The sequence below is a fragment of the Macrotis lagotis genome, chromosome 1 (assembly GCF_037893015.1).
Source record: "Macrotis lagotis isolate mMagLag1 chromosome 1, bilby.v1.9.chrom.fasta, whole genome shotgun sequence".
NCBI classification, from domain to species: domain Eukaryota; kingdom Metazoa; phylum Chordata; class Mammalia; order Peramelemorphia; family Peramelidae; genus Macrotis; species Macrotis lagotis.
The window spans coordinates 340,753,959-340,771,945 of NC_133658.1; the positions used below are offsets into that span (position 1 = coordinate 340,753,959).

General features: G+C 36.6%; 1 protein-coding gene across 5 annotated transcripts in view; it reads left to right on the plus strand.

Moving 5' to 3' along the window:
* The window catches only part of TNC (tenascin C), a 105,530-nt gene that overhangs the window by 52,091 nt on the left and 35,452 nt on the right, over positions 1-17,987 (plus strand). For 2 of the 5 annotated variants that reach the window (XM_074211740.1, XM_074211741.1), the window contains exons 10-14: positions 736-999; positions 11,304-11,576; positions 12,054-12,311; positions 13,996-14,268; positions 15,498-15,770. In XM_074211740.1, coding sequence (XP_074067841.1) covers positions 736-999; positions 11,304-11,576; positions 12,054-12,311; positions 13,996-14,268; positions 15,498-15,770 — 1,341 coding nt within the window. Of the gene's footprint in view, positions 1-735; positions 1,000-11,303; positions 11,577-12,053; positions 12,312-13,001; positions 13,275-13,995; positions 14,269-15,497; positions 15,771-17,987 lie in introns of all 5 variants that reach the window. The other 3 variants (XM_074211742.1, XM_074211743.1, XM_074211744.1) reach the window with 2 other exon arrangements.

A 17,987-nucleotide genomic window follows, 5' to 3' on the forward strand; every position in this document is an offset into this window, starting at 1 on the left:
TGTATTTTTTGTATTTGCTTGCCCAGCACCTTTTGTAGTACACAACAGGCATTTTAGAAATGTCAGCTAGGTGCTTAACAGTTAGTAGGAATTCAAGAAATGTCAGCACAGTTCCTATCATTTAGCAAACATTTTACAAATAACATAGTGCTTCGCAGATAGTATGTATTTAAATATTTTGAGTCAATTAGGTGACCTAGTGGGTAGAGTGAGGAGCCTGAAGTCAGGAAGACTCATCCTGATAAGTTCAAATCTGACCTTAGACACTTACTGTTTCACTTTACACTATTTGCCTCAGATTCCTCATCTGTAAAATGAGCTAGAAAATTGCAAACCATTACAGTGCCTTTGCAAAGAAAATCTCAAATGTGGTTAAAAAGAGACAGACAAGATGGAAAAGCAGGGGCGGCTAGGTGGCATAGTGGATAAAGCACCGGCCCTGGAGTCAGGAGTACCTGGGTTCAAATCTGGTCTCAGACACTTAATAATTACCTAGCTGTGTTGCCTTGGGCAAGCCACTTAACCCCGTTTGCCTTGCAAAAATCTAAAAAAAAAAAAAGATGGAAAAGCAAATGTTTTGGGATTGATTAATTGATTGATTGATTTCCCTATCCTTACAAGCTTAATACTTCTATCCAAAGGACACTTGGAAGAATACCCAATCAGTAGTGTAGCAAATAGATTCAACCCAAAGCATCTTCTCAATAACAGAAGCTCTTAACATCTCTCCTACAGATATGGATGCCCCAAAGGATCTTCAAATTTCTGAGCCTACCGAAACCACCTTGGCCCTTCTCTGGAGACGACCTCTGGCTAAGTTTGACCAATACCGCCTGACCTACAGCTCTTCCACAGGAGAGCAGAAGGAAGTCCATTTACCAGCAGACACCACCTCTTATGTTCTGAGAAATCTGGATCCTGGCAAAGAGTATGCCATCCACCTTGTGACAGAGAAAGGACGGCACAAAAGCAAGCCAGCCCGTGTGAAAGGTGCAACAGGTGAGTAGCGTCAAGCTCTGCATAAGCCCCTCCATTCATGCAAATTAACTCCCATCTTCAAGAGTCTGAGGATGTGCTATTTAAGAAGATTTTAAAAAGTTCTTTCTTTTCCATTATACAAATTCCACTGAGAGCAAGCTAGCTATATTCCATGCCTCCAAACTGATATTTTTTTTTCTTCCCTTAAGCATCAGTGGTTATTTAAATGAACCACTTTACCTTAATTAATGCTTTCTACAGAAATGTACTACCTCATTTTATATTTATAATGCGTGGTTTTCTAAAGTTTCTAGCTAATGATTTCTCATTTTTCTTTCCTCTCCCCAGCAGCAACATATTAATTGCCTTTTTGCCTTTTAAAATTCTCTCTCTCTCTCTCTCTCTCTCTCTCTCTCTCTCTCTCTCAGGAAGCCCAAGAGGTTGGTGATAATCTTTTGGATATCTTTTTCCTGCTTCTGTTCTCATTGCAGGTTCCTTTCTACTCTCCAGGATATCATAGCAGAGATGTATACAAGCCTGAGCCTTCTGTAACTATCTTGTCATTTTAATTCCTCCTTCATTGGCTAAAAAAATTAGACCAGTTTTTTTCCTAAGCTAATCATTTCAGAACAACATTATTCCCTACTATTACTGACACATTTCTCCAGTACTGACAAAAAATAATGAAGTATATTAAATTACAAAAACCAGAGACTTTAGCAATGTATATCGGGAGAATGCATATGTCCCTTCCAAATTAGAAGATACCACTATCAAGAGTTTTAGTGATAATAGATTTTCATTTTTTTTTTATTTTGACTTTTTTTTTGCAAGGCAAGTGGGGTTAAGTGGCTTGCCCAAGGCCATGAGGGACAGGTAGGGCAACTATACTGAGATAACTTCTGACTTCCCTTCCTGCTCCATATTCTCTTATCCTATAATCCAATAGGAGAAAATCAATGTACATGAATGAAATAAGACAAGGGTCCTTGTAAGAGATGGAACTTCAGTGTTTTCTTAAAGAATAGAGGAGGTTTGAATTATCAGGAAACAGAAGGTGAGCAACTAGTAAGATTTGAGGAAGCCTACTGACAAGATTTGTATAAATTAGACTAACCATATGTTTTCTTTAAGTGTTCTTGGGCTAACTTACTTATCTAGGGAACAATATCTAGAATTGTTTTCTAAGTATAGTTTGACCTGGGATTTTCAAGACCTTTTTCTAGGGTCATTCATAAGTTAAGAAAAATAATAAAAGGGAAACAGTTTAGTGTAATGGAATAAGCATAGGCTTATTCCATATTGCAATTATTTGCTTTGCTACCTTGGTGACTAAGAACAAGTTTCTGCACCTCCTCTGGTACTCAGTTTTCTCATCTGTAAAATGAAAAGAATGAAAATATTATTGGCTTTGTAATCAGAGGGCTTGAATTCAAAACTTCCCTCTGAAATTTACTAGCCATATAAATTGTTCACCTTTCCTGAGTATCAGTTTCCTCAACTGTAAAGAATAATGATGATGATTGATGCTGATATAGTGCTTAAGATTTGTAAAACACTTTACCTATATAATATCATTTGAACTAGATGGCTTCTGAGGCCTCTTCTAGTTCTAAATTTTGATCTTTTGAACAATAGTCTTGAAAGTCCCTTCAAGATCAGGGAACAATCTAAATAAAGTAGAAATTGAAAGACTTCAACTTAGAGAGTTTGAGCCTTATTTAAAGCAGAAGAATCCCAAAAATTAGACACACTAAACACACACACACACACACACACACACACACACACACACACTTCAAATATTTAACCTTATATTCTTCCTTTATTTTGACAATTGTTTTGTGTGAGAGATGGATAGTGAGAAAGAGACTGGGATGGAGAGAGAAAGGGGGAAAGGAAATAAAGGGAGAGTGGTACAGGAGAGGGAGAAAGAATCCATGTCTCTATAGTGTCAGAGTTAAACATAACACAATTCATTGACATACTTGGTCCCTTTCTTTCTTTCCAATATTCTCACTCTATTCTTACTCCAATTCATCTAACACCCCTCTGCATTCTCTGTATCTCAGTGACACTGATTTCCCTACTGTTCCTCTCACAAGATACTCATCTTCCAACTCAGTGCATTTTCTCTGGCAGTCCTGCATGCTGAGACATTCTCCATCTTCATCTGTCTCCTGGCTACCCTGGTTTCCTACAAGTTTCAGCTGAAAATACACCTTCTTCTTTCCCTATTCTCCTTAATATATATTAGTGACTTCCCCCTGAGATCACCCCCCAAAAAATGTATGTTTTATATCTATTGTTTAATTATAGTTTGTTTCTTTGTTTTTTAAAACTGTTCCCCCTCCCCCATTAGATTATAAACTCCTTGAGAGCAGGGAATGATTTATACTTTTCTTTTATCTTCAGTACTTATCATAGGGTCTGGCACATAGCAGACATTTAATAAATCATGACTGACTGACTCTGTAAAAATACTAAGCCTAAGTTACATCAGCTCTCCATCCTCACTTGAGAAGACCACAGACCTCAGCTGAATCAGGAGAAGAGGCCTCTTAAAATAGGAGCACAAGATCTAAGTCTGAAGTCACAGTGGATTTATTTCCTGCTGGTACTCTTACTTTTAGGCAACATTTTTAAAATCCTGAAGGCACTATTTTGATATAATGCTTTTATCCATATAGTAATTCCTCATTTTTTGTTTAAAAGAAATCAAAATATCTACTTTGATATATTAATGAATCATCCTTCAAGGCTAAAGAAAAGTTCAAGTCCCTTTCACATCTGGAATGCTCCTTCCTGACTATAATTTTTCAGTGATTTGGCCTCTTAAATTGAGGCTTGCTATAATAGATAGCTTTTGATTATTTAGAGTGTGAGAGAAGTTTTGGCTAAGATCCTTTTCTACACCCACTTCCCTCTTCCCTTTCAATGCATACTTCTAAGGATTTGGATTATGATTTCACCAATCAATGAATCTTATTTTTTAAAAAAAGAGAAAAGAAAAAATAATCCTCAAAATTCACTTTCTCCATTTGGAAACTAAAAAGCTGATTTAATTTTCTGTAAGTCTGAATGGAAACCTCTGGATAAATCTAAATTCCATTTTAATCAATAGTTTCAACCCCATTTCTTCCCAGACCTTTTAGCAAACTTGCTGAAAAGGAGACAATGTGTCTGTACTGATCTGAGTCTTTCATCACCCTGCTAGTAGGCTTAAGGAGTTTTAGAGGCATGGCCAAGAGATGTGCTGAAATCAATAAATATTTCTTGAGCACAGGCAAGTTGCTATGATAGATACAAAAAAAGAACAGTGTTTGTTTCCTAGACTATAAAGGCTTACAGGAGGATGAGAGTGAAAAAATTAGAAGGGTAGGGAGAAATAAAATGATAAGACACGAGGAGGAAAAGAGGGAAGGAAAAGGGGAATAAATAAGAAAGGATAAAAATAGCTTGGTGAAGTCAGAGGAAAAGAACTAGCCTTACAATCCAGAGAAACCGAAGTTTCCTTCCTACCTTCAATCTTCAGTGACTGTGTGAACTGAGTAAAATATTTTATCTCAGTTGTAAAGTGAAATAGTAATGATAGTATTATCTGCTTCTTAGGATTATCATGAGACTCATTTAGGAGACAGGAAATATATGAAAATACATACTTTGCATATAAAGGTTCATTATTATTATTATTATCATTATTATTATTATGCAGGAAAAATAAAATAGCATATTTTACCAAAAAATAATAATCAGAAGTTAAATATAAATACCTTGAGAACAGAATTATTTCTACTATGGTCTTGAGTAAACTAAACTGAGAAATCATATACCTGTTCACGCAACTGTGAATTGCTTTATCAGTTTGATGAGGAGTTAATACCTCAAGACAGTCTGGTCTGGACAATCTTTGACTTCTGACACTGCTCTATTAGTCTTCTATCTCTCTTTGGGACCGAGTCAAATAGTAGGGGAGGATAATAGTCTAAAACTCACACTGAAAATTTTAGCAAGTTATTCTACCTCTCAGTTCATTTTCTCAGTGCTCCCTCATAGTCTTGTAAGAGAAGGAAGTCAAGATGGTCTAATCCACCCTCTGAATTTTAGTAGGTTTAATTCTCACTTTTGCTTACACTATTACTGTCCACTGATTCTTTTATAAGGTCCTAATATGATAGGATCATGGAAGGGACCTAAGAAGTCATCTTGTCTACCTGCCCCTCCCAATTCTGTAGATAAGGAAACTGAGGTAACAGCAAGATTAAATGATCTTAGCAAGAGTCACACAGTGACTGAGATGGATGATGAACTCAGATCTAAGTTTTCTTTCTTTTTATTTATTTTGTTTTTATATGTTATTTATCTATGATAGTCTCTTAATGATTTTCTTTTCTCAGCAAAAGGTATTGATATCTTTTGTTTTTAACATCACCTGCATTTCTCTTATATCTCTCCCCCTTTCTCACTTAAAGATCCATTTCTAATAATAAAAAATAAGGAGGAAAGGAAAGCTAATTCAATGAAATTAGACAATATATTAATCAAATCTTGCAGAGGTATCCAACCTTTTAACTCTTCTGAGCAGTATCACCTAACAAAAACCATCACACACACAGAATTCAATAAATCAATGCAATCCATACAACAAGGAGCACAAAAATGAGGGCTATAGAAACAGACTCAAGTTGGACAACCTGTTCACAGTATAGGCAGTGTTCCATGTCATAGTCCCCCACCTATGGGAGGTATATTGATACATTCCCATATCTCTTCTTCAGGGGCAACCTTGGGCATTTACATTATCTATCATCAGTTTTCCTTTTGTAGATGTTGCTGTTGTTCTATTTATATAGTTGCAATCCTTGTTTATATTGTTTTCCTGGTCCTGGTTCTTATACTTTGCCTCATTTCTTATGAGTATTGCCCCAATGTATTTCAAATCCTTCACTCTTTACAGTTAAGGAATACTATCCTTTTTTTTTTCCTTTGGATGACTCTCAGCTAGCTAGCTATTGATGAAGGAAGAGATCTGAAAATTAGTTCTCACAATTGATGGAGAGCTCTTAAGAATAGTTCCATTAAGCCTATAGATTCCCTAAAGGGCAAATGTAACATCATAGAACTTTGACTTCTCACCCTAACTCATATTACCCATAGTCTAAAGTAATATAAAAAAATCTTTTGGGGAAGTCCCCAAGAAAGGCCCTTTCCACTGAGAAATGCCAAGAATCTGTTATCAAAGGAGTATACAACACAATGAAAATATTTTCCCCAGAGGGTAGGAAGCTCATAGATATGTGATTCATGATTGGAATGTCAATAACCCAGACATGTTTGTCCTGCTTCATCCAGGATATTATCTGTTGCTCATTATCATTGGACTGGACACCACTCTTTTAGCTACCTCAATGTTATCTGTCCTTTTATTTAAATTCACCATCTTTTCATCTCTCTCTTTCTCCACTAAAAATTTATTCATTTTACTTAATGACACATTTGTTTACTGTTCTGTGCCCTTCACCCATTCCTCTGTCATTTGCTCCATTGGCCCTTCCAGCACCTCATCCTGCTTGCTTTATACCTCTTCAACCACAACTGATAAATAACAGAGTTCTTCAAATTGGTCCACGAGGAGTCACCAGACCAATTTTATTGTTCTGAAAGGTCAATGATAGGGTGCTTTCCAAAATATTAAGTCATACAAGTACCTTCTCCTGAGAAGGTACAGAATAACAGATGGGACATCTGAAACAGAAAAATTTTTGTTTTCACTATCCCTAAACAACTTTTTATAATAAATATTTATTCCAATCTTTGCCTTCATGGTATATATATATATATATATCTATATCTATATCTATATCTATATCTATATATATATATATATATTTCTTATGGTTTTCTTTGTTATGTTTTGAAAATGGCAAGAATTCTACTATTATATAAAACCATTTGATTTAGAGTAGGAAGGGAACATAAAAATCAAATAATCCAATCAATCTTAAAAATCAACTTTTTGGGGGTTTCTATCTGGAGTTCCTTTTGAGGCAATCTAGGCATGACAAAAAAATGAGTCTCATTTTTTTGGAGGGGAGTAGTGATGGAAATAGAATTTAAATTTAAACTTCCACAGTGTTCTTAGGGCAGGTAATATAATTAATAGGTTGAAATCTCTTTGTTTTGCCTCTAATTTTTTATCTGACCCTATTTCTTTGTCTTTTGTCTCTATTTCTTTGTCTTTATGTAGCTCTCTTTTGGTCTGCTTCTTTTTGTCTGTCTCTTAGACTCTATTCATCTCTAAGATCTAAGTTTTCTTTCTTTTTCTTTATTTTGTTTTTATATGTTATTTATCTATCTGTCTCTGTCTCTCATCCTGTTTATATCTATCTCCTGCATCTATGTCTTATTGAGTAGCAAACATTGACTGAGTCACAATGGCAAACCACAGGGTTCACTCAAGCATCTTCAACTTTGTCAGACCTGTTAGAGCTTGTACTTCACCAGAATAATCTTAGCAAAGCCAGAGATGCCTTTATACTAAAAGGAAGCTTTTATTGTTTTATGGATACCACAAAATATCAAAACAATCAAAGAAAAGCCTCTAGCACATTGAATAGATCTTCTCTTTGGAGGATTTTTGGAAGGAAATGATCAAGCATCACACAGACTAAAGACAGCCCACACCCATGAAACCCTGTATCCACTATGCAATGCATGTCATAAGTCTAAGTCCTAATATTCTACTCATTTATATAAAAGAAGACTTTGTGCATGACCACATGAGGCAATTTGTTTTTCATATATTTTGCAAGGCAATGGGGTTAAGTGATTTGCCTATAGCCACATAGTTAGGTAATTATTAAATTTCTGAGGTTGGATTTGAACTCAGGTCCTTCTGACTCTAGTCGGTACTCTATTGTGCCTCCCAACTGCCCCTACATGAGGCAATTTAGATATGGAAAAGTGACTGTGAGAAAGATATTGTCCACCAGAACAGAAATGTTCAATTTTGCTGCCTTACTTCTCCCCCTAATCTCTTCCTCAGAGGCAGAGATTTTTCAAATAAGCACCTGTAATCTAATATCAAAAATTCCTTTAACAAATACCACATTCATGATTGAGAGCTTATACTTAAAATATAAATGCTGACAAGAAAGATACTACACTGATTTCAGCATCTCAATATTCAATGTTTAATATCTTATGTTGGAATCTAGGGAAGATAAAAAAAAAGAAAAATAACTGGGCCCCTGCCCTAGAAGATACCCTAAATTCATAGGAAGATTCATTGACTTTAGCAGCAATAGGAACCTATGAGAGCATCAACTCTTATTTTCCCAAGGAATTTGAAGTCCAGGAAGTTTAGAGAGCTTGCCTACAGTCAAAGAGCCAGAAAATAACAAAACTTGATTTTAACCCAGTTCTTCTGACTTCCAAATCCAGTATTCTTCCCTCTAATCCACATTAAGCTTGATTCATTCCCGAAATTAAGTTTAGTTAGGAGACAGATTGGAAGAGAGTGAGGAGAAAACTAAAATTAGGGAAGGATAGAAGGGCTCATATTTTAAAAGTTTACATGGAACTATCCCTATTCTGATTTTTATTTTACCCATGGATCTTCTTATAATATTGAAAAACAATGTATAACCATAGAGATACATGGAATCAAGAGACGAAAGTACAAATAGTATAAAGTGAGCATTGTTGCCTGTGGCAGCCACAGACTCTGATCATTCATTCCAGTGGACCCCAGAATCTCTCCTTTTTTTCCCTCTCTCTCTTTCAAACTAAGTGGCATCATTTAAGCTGGGGATTTCATAATCATACATTCATATGGTGTAGTGAATAGAATGATGTTCGTGGACTCAAGAAAGTATAAGATCAAAACCCTACCTGAACCTTTCTAGCTGTGTGATCTTGGGCGAGTCTTATAACGTTTCGTAAACCTCATTTTCTCTACCTATAAAATAGGGATAATAATAGCTCCTACCTCATGGTTGTTTGAGGAGCAAATGAGATAACATATATAAAATTCAAACATTAAACTGCAATGCAAGTGTGAGTTATTATTAGTAATAGTATTTATTCCTATTCAGAAATTGTTGGAGGGCTAATTTTTAGTTATAATGTGAAGTTTATGGATAAGGATGGGGGTTGGAGGCAAAAAAAACCAGGAGAATATAATAATGTTATATTTGCATATCCTGAATAGAAAGAGATAACATAACAAAGGCCTTGCTAGTTTCATCTATGCAAAGATCTCTGCTCAGCATTCCCCTTATCTCCAGTTAAGTTAAAATCATAACTCCAACATATAAAAAGGTTGCTTTACTTCTTTCAAGGTAGGCATTTTTAAATTGAAATTGTTGTTTTTACTTATTGAAGGTCAGAACCAAATGAATGCTTATTGAATCGAATTAAATCATCATTTGTAATTAGCAGAAATGTTGGGCCTGGGAAAAAAAGATGTGGTGGTGTCTATTTTTTAAACTATTCTCTTCAGTGATTTCAAGTTGTCCCCTCCAATCTTGATTACATTATAAATCACCTTAGCAAACCCTTTCTTCATAAGTCATACTCTCTTGAGCTCTCTGATAGTAGATTCTGAGTTAATGATGTCTTAAAAGAATACTTCCTACCTCTGGGTTCCCCAGGTAAATGAAAATTGAATATTAATGTTAAGACACACTAAACAGGCTGGTTTTCTGTGCCTAAGACTCTATGCCAGCTAGTAAGTATTGCCATGGTCTTTCCATGTCAATAATTGCCCCTTTTCTTCCCTCATCTTGCTTAATGATATAAGCTCAGCCCTTAATGCAACACCAAAGTGGAGCAAGTGGTTCAAGCTGAGCACAGTTCTTGAAAATTTGTCTAAAACCCAGACATTTATTAAAAATCCTCAGGAAAGGGGACAATATGAAAAAGAGATATTTTGGAAGATTGAAACAAAAAGGAAAGAAAGAGATTCAAAATTTTGATGGTTTCAAAATATAGAAGAAAATATAATAAACTGAATTCCTGGCAAATTGGAGGGACTCCATGTATGAGCTAAGGAAAAAAAAATTGCCAAAATAAAAAAGTTCAGGACTTTTGCTGTTTTAGATTAATAATACTTGAACTTTTAAAGGATTTAGTCGATGCTACTTAATCAGTACTTCCAAAGCTGCTAATAGTCAAAATAGTCAGAACTGACATAGAGGGGTAGCTCAGTGATACAATGAATAGAGCATGGGCCCTGGTGTCAGGAAGACCTGAATTCAAATCCTGCCTCAAACACTTAATAATTACCTAGCTGTATGGCTGTGGGCAAGTCACTTAACCCCATTGCCTTGCAAAAAACAAAGAGAGAGAGAGAGAGAGAGAGAGAGAGAGAGAGAGAATTGGCTTAGAATTAGAAAGAGCTGAGTTCAAACCCAGCCTCAATCACTTACTGATTGTGTAACTATGAATAAATCACTTAATCTCTTTCGACTGATTTCCTTATTTCTAAAAAATGGTTGATAATTATACTTGCTTCACCAAGGAAATAATATAGCTAAAACTATGCAAACTTTAAAGTGTTATATAAAAGCTATTAAATTTAGTTTCAGACACCTACTGTGTAACACTGGACAAGTGAGTTAACCTCTTCATTGCCTCAGTACACCCTTCCCAGAGATGTTGTAACAATCAAATTAAATAATTGCAAAGCACTGAGCATGGTGTCTGACACATTTAAATACTATAAAAATGTTAGTAATTATTATTATTATCCTTATATCAATATAGATTGCAATTCTCTTCTTCCATATTAGAGATCTCATTGAGTTAACATGGTCTGAAAATATTCCATCTATGTTAGTGGCTGATCTGGGAATCAGTCTTTCTCAATATTGGTCATTGAAGAGTAGATAATCCTCTGTGAGCCAGGAATTAAGGTCTTCTAACCTGGGAGGACAAGGACAAGCCTATATTCCTTTTGCACTGGCTTTGATAACCCAGGATCACTTGCATACCAATGAGGCACTATGACTTTAGGAGAGCTAAGCCTTGAAAATGATTAGCATTTACAAAATAAGCAATCAAATCCTCTGTCCTCAAACTGAAACCTGCAGTTTCATCTAAATACATTTTCCCCCCTCTACCTTGTAATCAGGGCAAGACAGAGACAAACAAAAACATCACAGACACATATAGACAGAAAAGTGAGGTTTGATTGATCATTTCATTCATATAGATGAAATGGTTTCACATGGAAAAGTACCCACAGTGTTCTATTTTCCAATTTCTCTACTTCAAAATGCCTTTGTTAATGGTTTAACTGCCAACTTTCTGTCCTTCTTCAGAGGAGGCACCAGAGCTTGGAAATCTTACCGTGACAGACATTAGCTGGGATGCCCTCAAACTCAACTGGACGGCAGCAGATGGTGCTTATGACAACTTTATCATTCAGGTGCAGGAGGCTAACCAGTTGGAAGAGGTTCAGAATCTCACAGTGTCTGGCAGCCTGAGAGCCGTGGATATCACAGGCCTCCAACCTGCCACTCCCTATAGAATCACCATCTCTGGGGTCATTCAGGCCTTCAGAACAAGTCCCCTTTCTGCTGAAATCTCTACAGGTATTTTTTCACTTACCAACTCAAACTAGCCTCTTTTTACTCAAGTGTTTCTCTAGCAATTTCTATCTAAGAACTAAATTCTCACTAAGAACTCAGATGGGCTGATCAGATGGGGCCGGCATTGAAAATGTGGTTTCTTCACCAGCACACCTAAGGGATTATAATAACAACTACTACTCAGTAATGTGTTGTCTTCTTTGTAAAGGGAGTTATGGTATTAAATTTAAAGATATGATAATAAGTTATTCCATCTAGCTAGGAAACTAATTGCTCATCTCAGTCCTCACACAATTTATTACCCTGCTAAATTCTTTTTAGGAAGCCTTGACATGAAAGTTTATCACCAAAGGCAAACAAAATAATGGTGTTGAACTGGGTTTTTGTGAATGTAATGTTAAAGATCTTCCTGAATGGATCAGATCATGGTCACTTTGGTGTACAATTTGAGTACTAAGCTAACTATCTGTTTTTCTTTAGAAAAAAATCCCAAGTTGGAAGAGTTAACCGTGACAGAGGTTAACTGGGATTCCCTCAGACTCAACTGGACCACCACTGATGGGGACTATGAGCACTTTGTCATTCAGGTGCAAGAGGCTAACCAGAATCTTACCATCCCAGGAGAACTGAGATCTGTGCATGTGACTGGGCTCACACCTGCTACCCCTTATAGAATCACCATCCATGGGGTGATTCGGGGCTTTAGCACACACCCTCTTTCTATTCAAGCCACCACAGGTATCTGGGTCTCACTTACTAATCCACTTAACTTGCTTTGTTTTTATTCTTAAAGGGCAATCCCTGATTTGGGATTAGGTGGACTGCAGAGATCCTCTGACCTGGGTTCCATGTCCTTGAGTTATGCCCAACATTCAGCTTCCTTGAATGATCTTCAGTGAATTATATCTGCTTTCTCTCCACTTTCTAATGTTCACTTATTTGGAGAATTTAGGATACCAGCAATATATTATAAAATTATATATGCTAATCCTCCTCTTCAGAAATGGGACAGCTTTCTCCTCCAAGGCATGACTCATGATCAATCTCAAAGGGGAGGGACATAGGCTACACAAAGAATTTAAGACTATTTCTAATTTAAGGAAAAAGCCTTCAGGAGTTCTAAGAGCAGGTCAGGGAGACCAAAGCAACAACACTACAAAAAAATAAATCTGAATTATTCATCTACCCTGAATGGGAGTTGCAGGCAAATCATAAGTCTTTCAGTTCCAATTGTTGGTAAGAAAGCAAGATCTTTTAATGCCAACTTTTACAATGCTTAATTCTTAGTGATGATTATGAGTTGGGGATCAGCACAGAAAAAAAAAAAGCAGATTTGTTTAGCCTTAGAGATAACCAGTGTCCCATTTCACCTGAATCCTTGGGCTTGTGTGGATTTGCCTTTGCATTAACAATAACTCTGTCCTTCAGAGGAGGTTCCAGAGTTGGGGAACCTCACAGTGGCCAAGGTTAGCTGGGATTCCCTCAAACTTAACTGGACTGCAGCTGATGGGGGCTATGAGATCTTTGTGATTAAGGTACAGGAGGCTAACAATTTTGAGGAAGCCCAGAATCTCACAGTATCTGGCACATTTTGGTCTGCTGATGTTCTTGACCTCCAGGCTGAAACCCCTTACATTATTACCTTGTATGGCATGAACAGGAACTGCAACACTGAACCCCTTTATGTTGAAGCCACCACAGGTACCAAAGAGTATCCTGTTCTCAGTTGCCCATTCCAAAGGCAGAGTCACAAATCAGACTATAACTAGATGAGGGAAACATCCAACATTTTCGAGTCTTCTACTTTGAAACAAGACCATAGTCAAACTTTGGGGTGGAACCTTCTCTTCTCCAAATTTATCAGATAATTTGGAGCTCTATCTGCTCTCTTTTCAATTCATGCCTTTTTCTTGTATTGGTGTTTTCTTTTACCTACTCGTCTTTCCAAAGAGAATCCAAAGCTCTCTCCCAAAGAAAATTCTATATAATCACTGAACTTAAAAAAAATCATGTTCTGTTGCACTATAACTATTTTAATTTTTCTGAGAAAGTTGTTTTCCCCTTGAAAATGTAAATTATCATCTATTGCCTGAAGTCCACTGCTTTATAAGGAGCCACTTTAGAAGAGACATTGAGGTCAAATGGATCCTGTGTCTTTAAAACATACTCAGTTGCTAGATTTTTTTATGGTTCAAATTTCCTGTTGTATTTACATCCTAGTTTTTTTTTCATAATAACAGATATAATTTAGCATTTAAATACTGACTTTCATGTTTATAATGTCCCTTTAAGAATATGTAAAAAATAGAAACAAGGATTATTCTTTTCACAGGAAAAATATGGTCCATAGTAGACCATTCCTTAGTCCCTATCAATGACTTTTCAAATTTGAGTAACTAACTAGCTCTCTGTCCTTATTTAGAAGAGGCACCTAAAATCAGAAGCCTAACAGTTTCAGAAATTACCTGGGATGCCTTCACACTCAATTGGACCATGGCAAATGGGCCCTACAAGAACTTTGTCATTTTGGTGCAAGAAGCTAATCACCCTGAAGAAATGCACAATCTCACAGTGGCTAGTGAACTGAATTCTATGGAAGTGACAGGGCTCAAGCCAGCCACCCCTTACAAAATCACCATCACTGGTGTGATTGGAGGCTATCACACTGAACCCCTTTCTGCTGAAGCCTCCACAGGTACTGACTTTTAAATTCCTCAGACTTGGATAATATCTTCTAAAAGAGATAGATTTGCTATAACCTTGTAACAAAGCATTCTCCTAAACCTCTCTGGAGTTACCTAGGTGGCAGGACTGGATTTAGAAAGACTAACTTCAAATCCAGCCTCAGATATTCACTAGCTTAATGACCCTGGACAAGTCACTTAATCTCACCTCACCTCAGTTTCCTCACCTGCAAAATGATAATAATAACAATTAATGTGAGGATGAAATGAAATAATAATTCTAAAGCTGTTCACACAGTGCCTGACATATAGTTAGCACTTTCTAAATGTTAGCAATTGCTATTATTATTATTATTATTATTATTATTATTATTATTATTATTATTATCATGATTATTTCTAAATAATCAGTAAAAAACAGATGAAATTTCCTTAAGTTGACTCAGGATTCCTCAGAAAAATCCCAAGCTCTATCAGAAATTGTATGAAGAAAGGGTTTTGGATCAAGATCATCCATGCTTCATTGTCCCTTCTATTTCAAGCTGAGAGAGGGAAAAGGCATGTGAGACAAATCCTAACTTTTGTCAAGTTTTGTGCAAATTGGTTTTAGAAACTCAGTTTTATATATTAATGATCCCAATGTCAGAAATATGACCTGCTTTCTCAAGTAAAGGACTAGGTCTTATAATACCATGTCTGAAAAGCCCAACATAAAAACAAACATTGAACTATTCTGCCTTTTCCCAATCATTTCAGATATCAATAAGATGTGCTATAAGAGGTACCAAATTTTAAAAATTAGCAAAATAAATTAATTGCAAGCTGAACCTCCATCTATCAGACTGTGGAAGAAGAATGGAAACTATGCCATTTGAGACAGGTTGAAGGAATTAGGAATGTATAGTTTAAAGAAGATTTGAAGGAGAACAAATCATTTGAATATTTGAAGGTTATTACAAAGAAGTTAGTTTTTGCTTTGATACATTTAAAAAATAAAAGCATCCCAACTATCAGAGCTCCCTTACAAAGGAATGAAGTTGTTTTGGGATATAGCAGGTTCTCTGTTGCTTGGGTCTTCATGCAACAGATAGTTAACCCTTTAGGGGATATGTTGTCATGAAGTGCATTCCTATGTAGGTATGGGTCTGACCCAGTAACCATTGAAGTCTCTTCCAGCTCAGAGATTCTATAGCTCTATACATGTATGTGGCTGACTAAATGATTCTTTGTCCTTCTTCAGAGGAGCTCCCTAAACCGGGAGAGTTAACTGTGACAAATGTTAGCTGGGATGCCCTCAGACTCAACTGGACCACAGCAGAGGATGTCTATGACAGCTTTGTCATTCAGGTGCAGGAGGCTAACCAGTTGGAAGAGGTTCAGAATCTCACAGTGTCTGGCAGCCTGAGAGCCGTGGATATCACAGGCCTCCAAGCTGCCACCCCCTATAGAATCACCATCTCTGGGGTGATTCAGACCTACAGAACAAGCTCCCTTTCTGCTGAAGCTTCCACAGGTACCATTTTTCTCAATAAACTATTCTCTTTCTTCAGATACTTGACTTCCTTTTAGGCAGAAAGAGTCATGCAAAGCTCTTTCCCCTTTCAACTGCATATAGAAACTCAATCAAGTCTCCTCTTTGGCTAAAAATCTGGCAAGCTCCAAGATCTGAGAGGAAGTGTGATGCATTGCATGTGTCCTGGGGCAGTTGTAATTCCAAAAAGGCATGATGCATCCTGACCTCTAGATACTCTGCATTTAAGCTCAAAATCAAGGGTAAACTTGTTGAAAGCAAGGCCAACTTAGGTGGATGACCTCTTGTCATGGAAACATTTCAGAATATAGACTAGTAAGCAAATCTGCATTCTCTACCCACAAATCATGAATCTTTACCATGCTCTCATTGGCAATTTTGGGTGAAGCACAGACCACTTAACTTTACAGACCCTTGTGCAAGTGAAAATGGTGGTTTAATATCTCAGCAGATCTTAGGGATAGGGGTTGCCATAATTCTCAAATTTAAGAAATGTTTCTTTAATATATACCAAGTTTAATAGAAAACTGAATAACCCCAAGGGCACATAATCTATACTGAGTCATCCATAGCAATTAACATTTACTGGAATATCTAACTGGCAAATAGTTAGAATACAATTATGATCCAAGTCTATATCAGAGCAAAATGTCATTAATTAGTATAAATGCTTCTATCAGCATTAGCAAGACAGCCTGGACAAGTTCATGAGTATCAAACAATCAATAGGTTTTTGTACCAGTTAGTTCTCTTTCTGGAAGGGTACAAGACCTTAGGGTCTTAGTGCCAGGCTCCTGGGTAGACTTAGTATCTCACTCTGGGTCTGTTTCAAGGGATTCAGAGCTCCCTGGGTGAGCTGATCAAATGATTTCAATTCAGCTTTGCTCCTCATCCTCTTTATACCAATAGAGTAGTTTGAAGATCATTAGTGAGATTTTGCAAGATTTTTTTTTCTATTTGTTCTGATCATCATGCTTACTACAACTGGTCTCTAAAAGCAAACCCATTCACCCACCATTACCTGTTTAATTCAGATGAAGATCTAGTCAGGTTCTTTAGCTTGTACCATTTGACTTTTTCCTATCCTAAAAAGCCATAGTATGCTGACAACATCTGCAAAGGGAGAGGTTCTAATTTACCTAGGTGATTACAGCTAAGTGGATGCTGTCTCAGATCTACTGGGGAGGCATTCTCAGATATACTACCTTTATCAAAAGGCTGCTATCAGGGAAACACTATGTACTCCAAAGAGCCCTACCTAGACATATGCTTTAAATCCTACCTACTATCTATCGATTTACTGATATCCATGCAATCATAGCTCACAAAAGAGATACAGGGCTACTTTCAGATTTATTCATTCTATAGACCCTTTAGTTTTGTTTTTCCAATAAATTTCAGTGTTTCTACTCCTAATGAGCTATAGTGACAGGAAAAACTATAGCCCATCTGATCTGTACCTCACCAAAACCTCTAGGAATTTCTCCATTAGCCTTACCCCACTGCTTTATCACTTAAGCTAGTATTCTCCTATGATAAGATTCTCCTTTTTCCTCACAGAAGAAATTTGGTGGAAACATTAGTAAGAGAGATTTACCCTATTGGTTGACAGGAATAGTCTAGAATGAGCTTAAACTAACATGGCTTGCAATTGGATACTTTCTTAATAATATTTAAGAAAGATAAGTAGAAGAGATATTTTAAAATCACATGGTAAGAAGAAAGGGGGGAGGGACAATTAGGTGGTGTAGTGGATAGAGCACCAATCCTGGAGTCAGGAGGACCTGATTACCTAGCTGTGTGATCTTGGGCAAGTCACTTAACTGCCTTGCAAAAAAAAAAAAAAAAAGAAGGAGGAAAAGGGTCTAATTTAATTGCCCTGCTGAGAGAGGTTTGGACTGTTTTATCTATATGACTCTGACAGAAACAGGAGAACATGCAATGATATGATTATCGATTCTCTTTGAGCCATAACTATCTGAAGAGAGTATCTTTAGGGGGGTAATAGTGTCAGAATCTCTAAAATAGTATCATTTTCAAAGCAAAGGAAGCTTTGGAATGATGCCTAGGGCAAGACAGTCTCTGTGTCTTGATTGAAACTTGATAGTTTGGTTGCAACATATCTTTTGAAGGATAGCTGAAAACCATCTCACGATAGAGAAACTAAAAAATGTGGAGCTTGAGATTCAACTCCTCTTA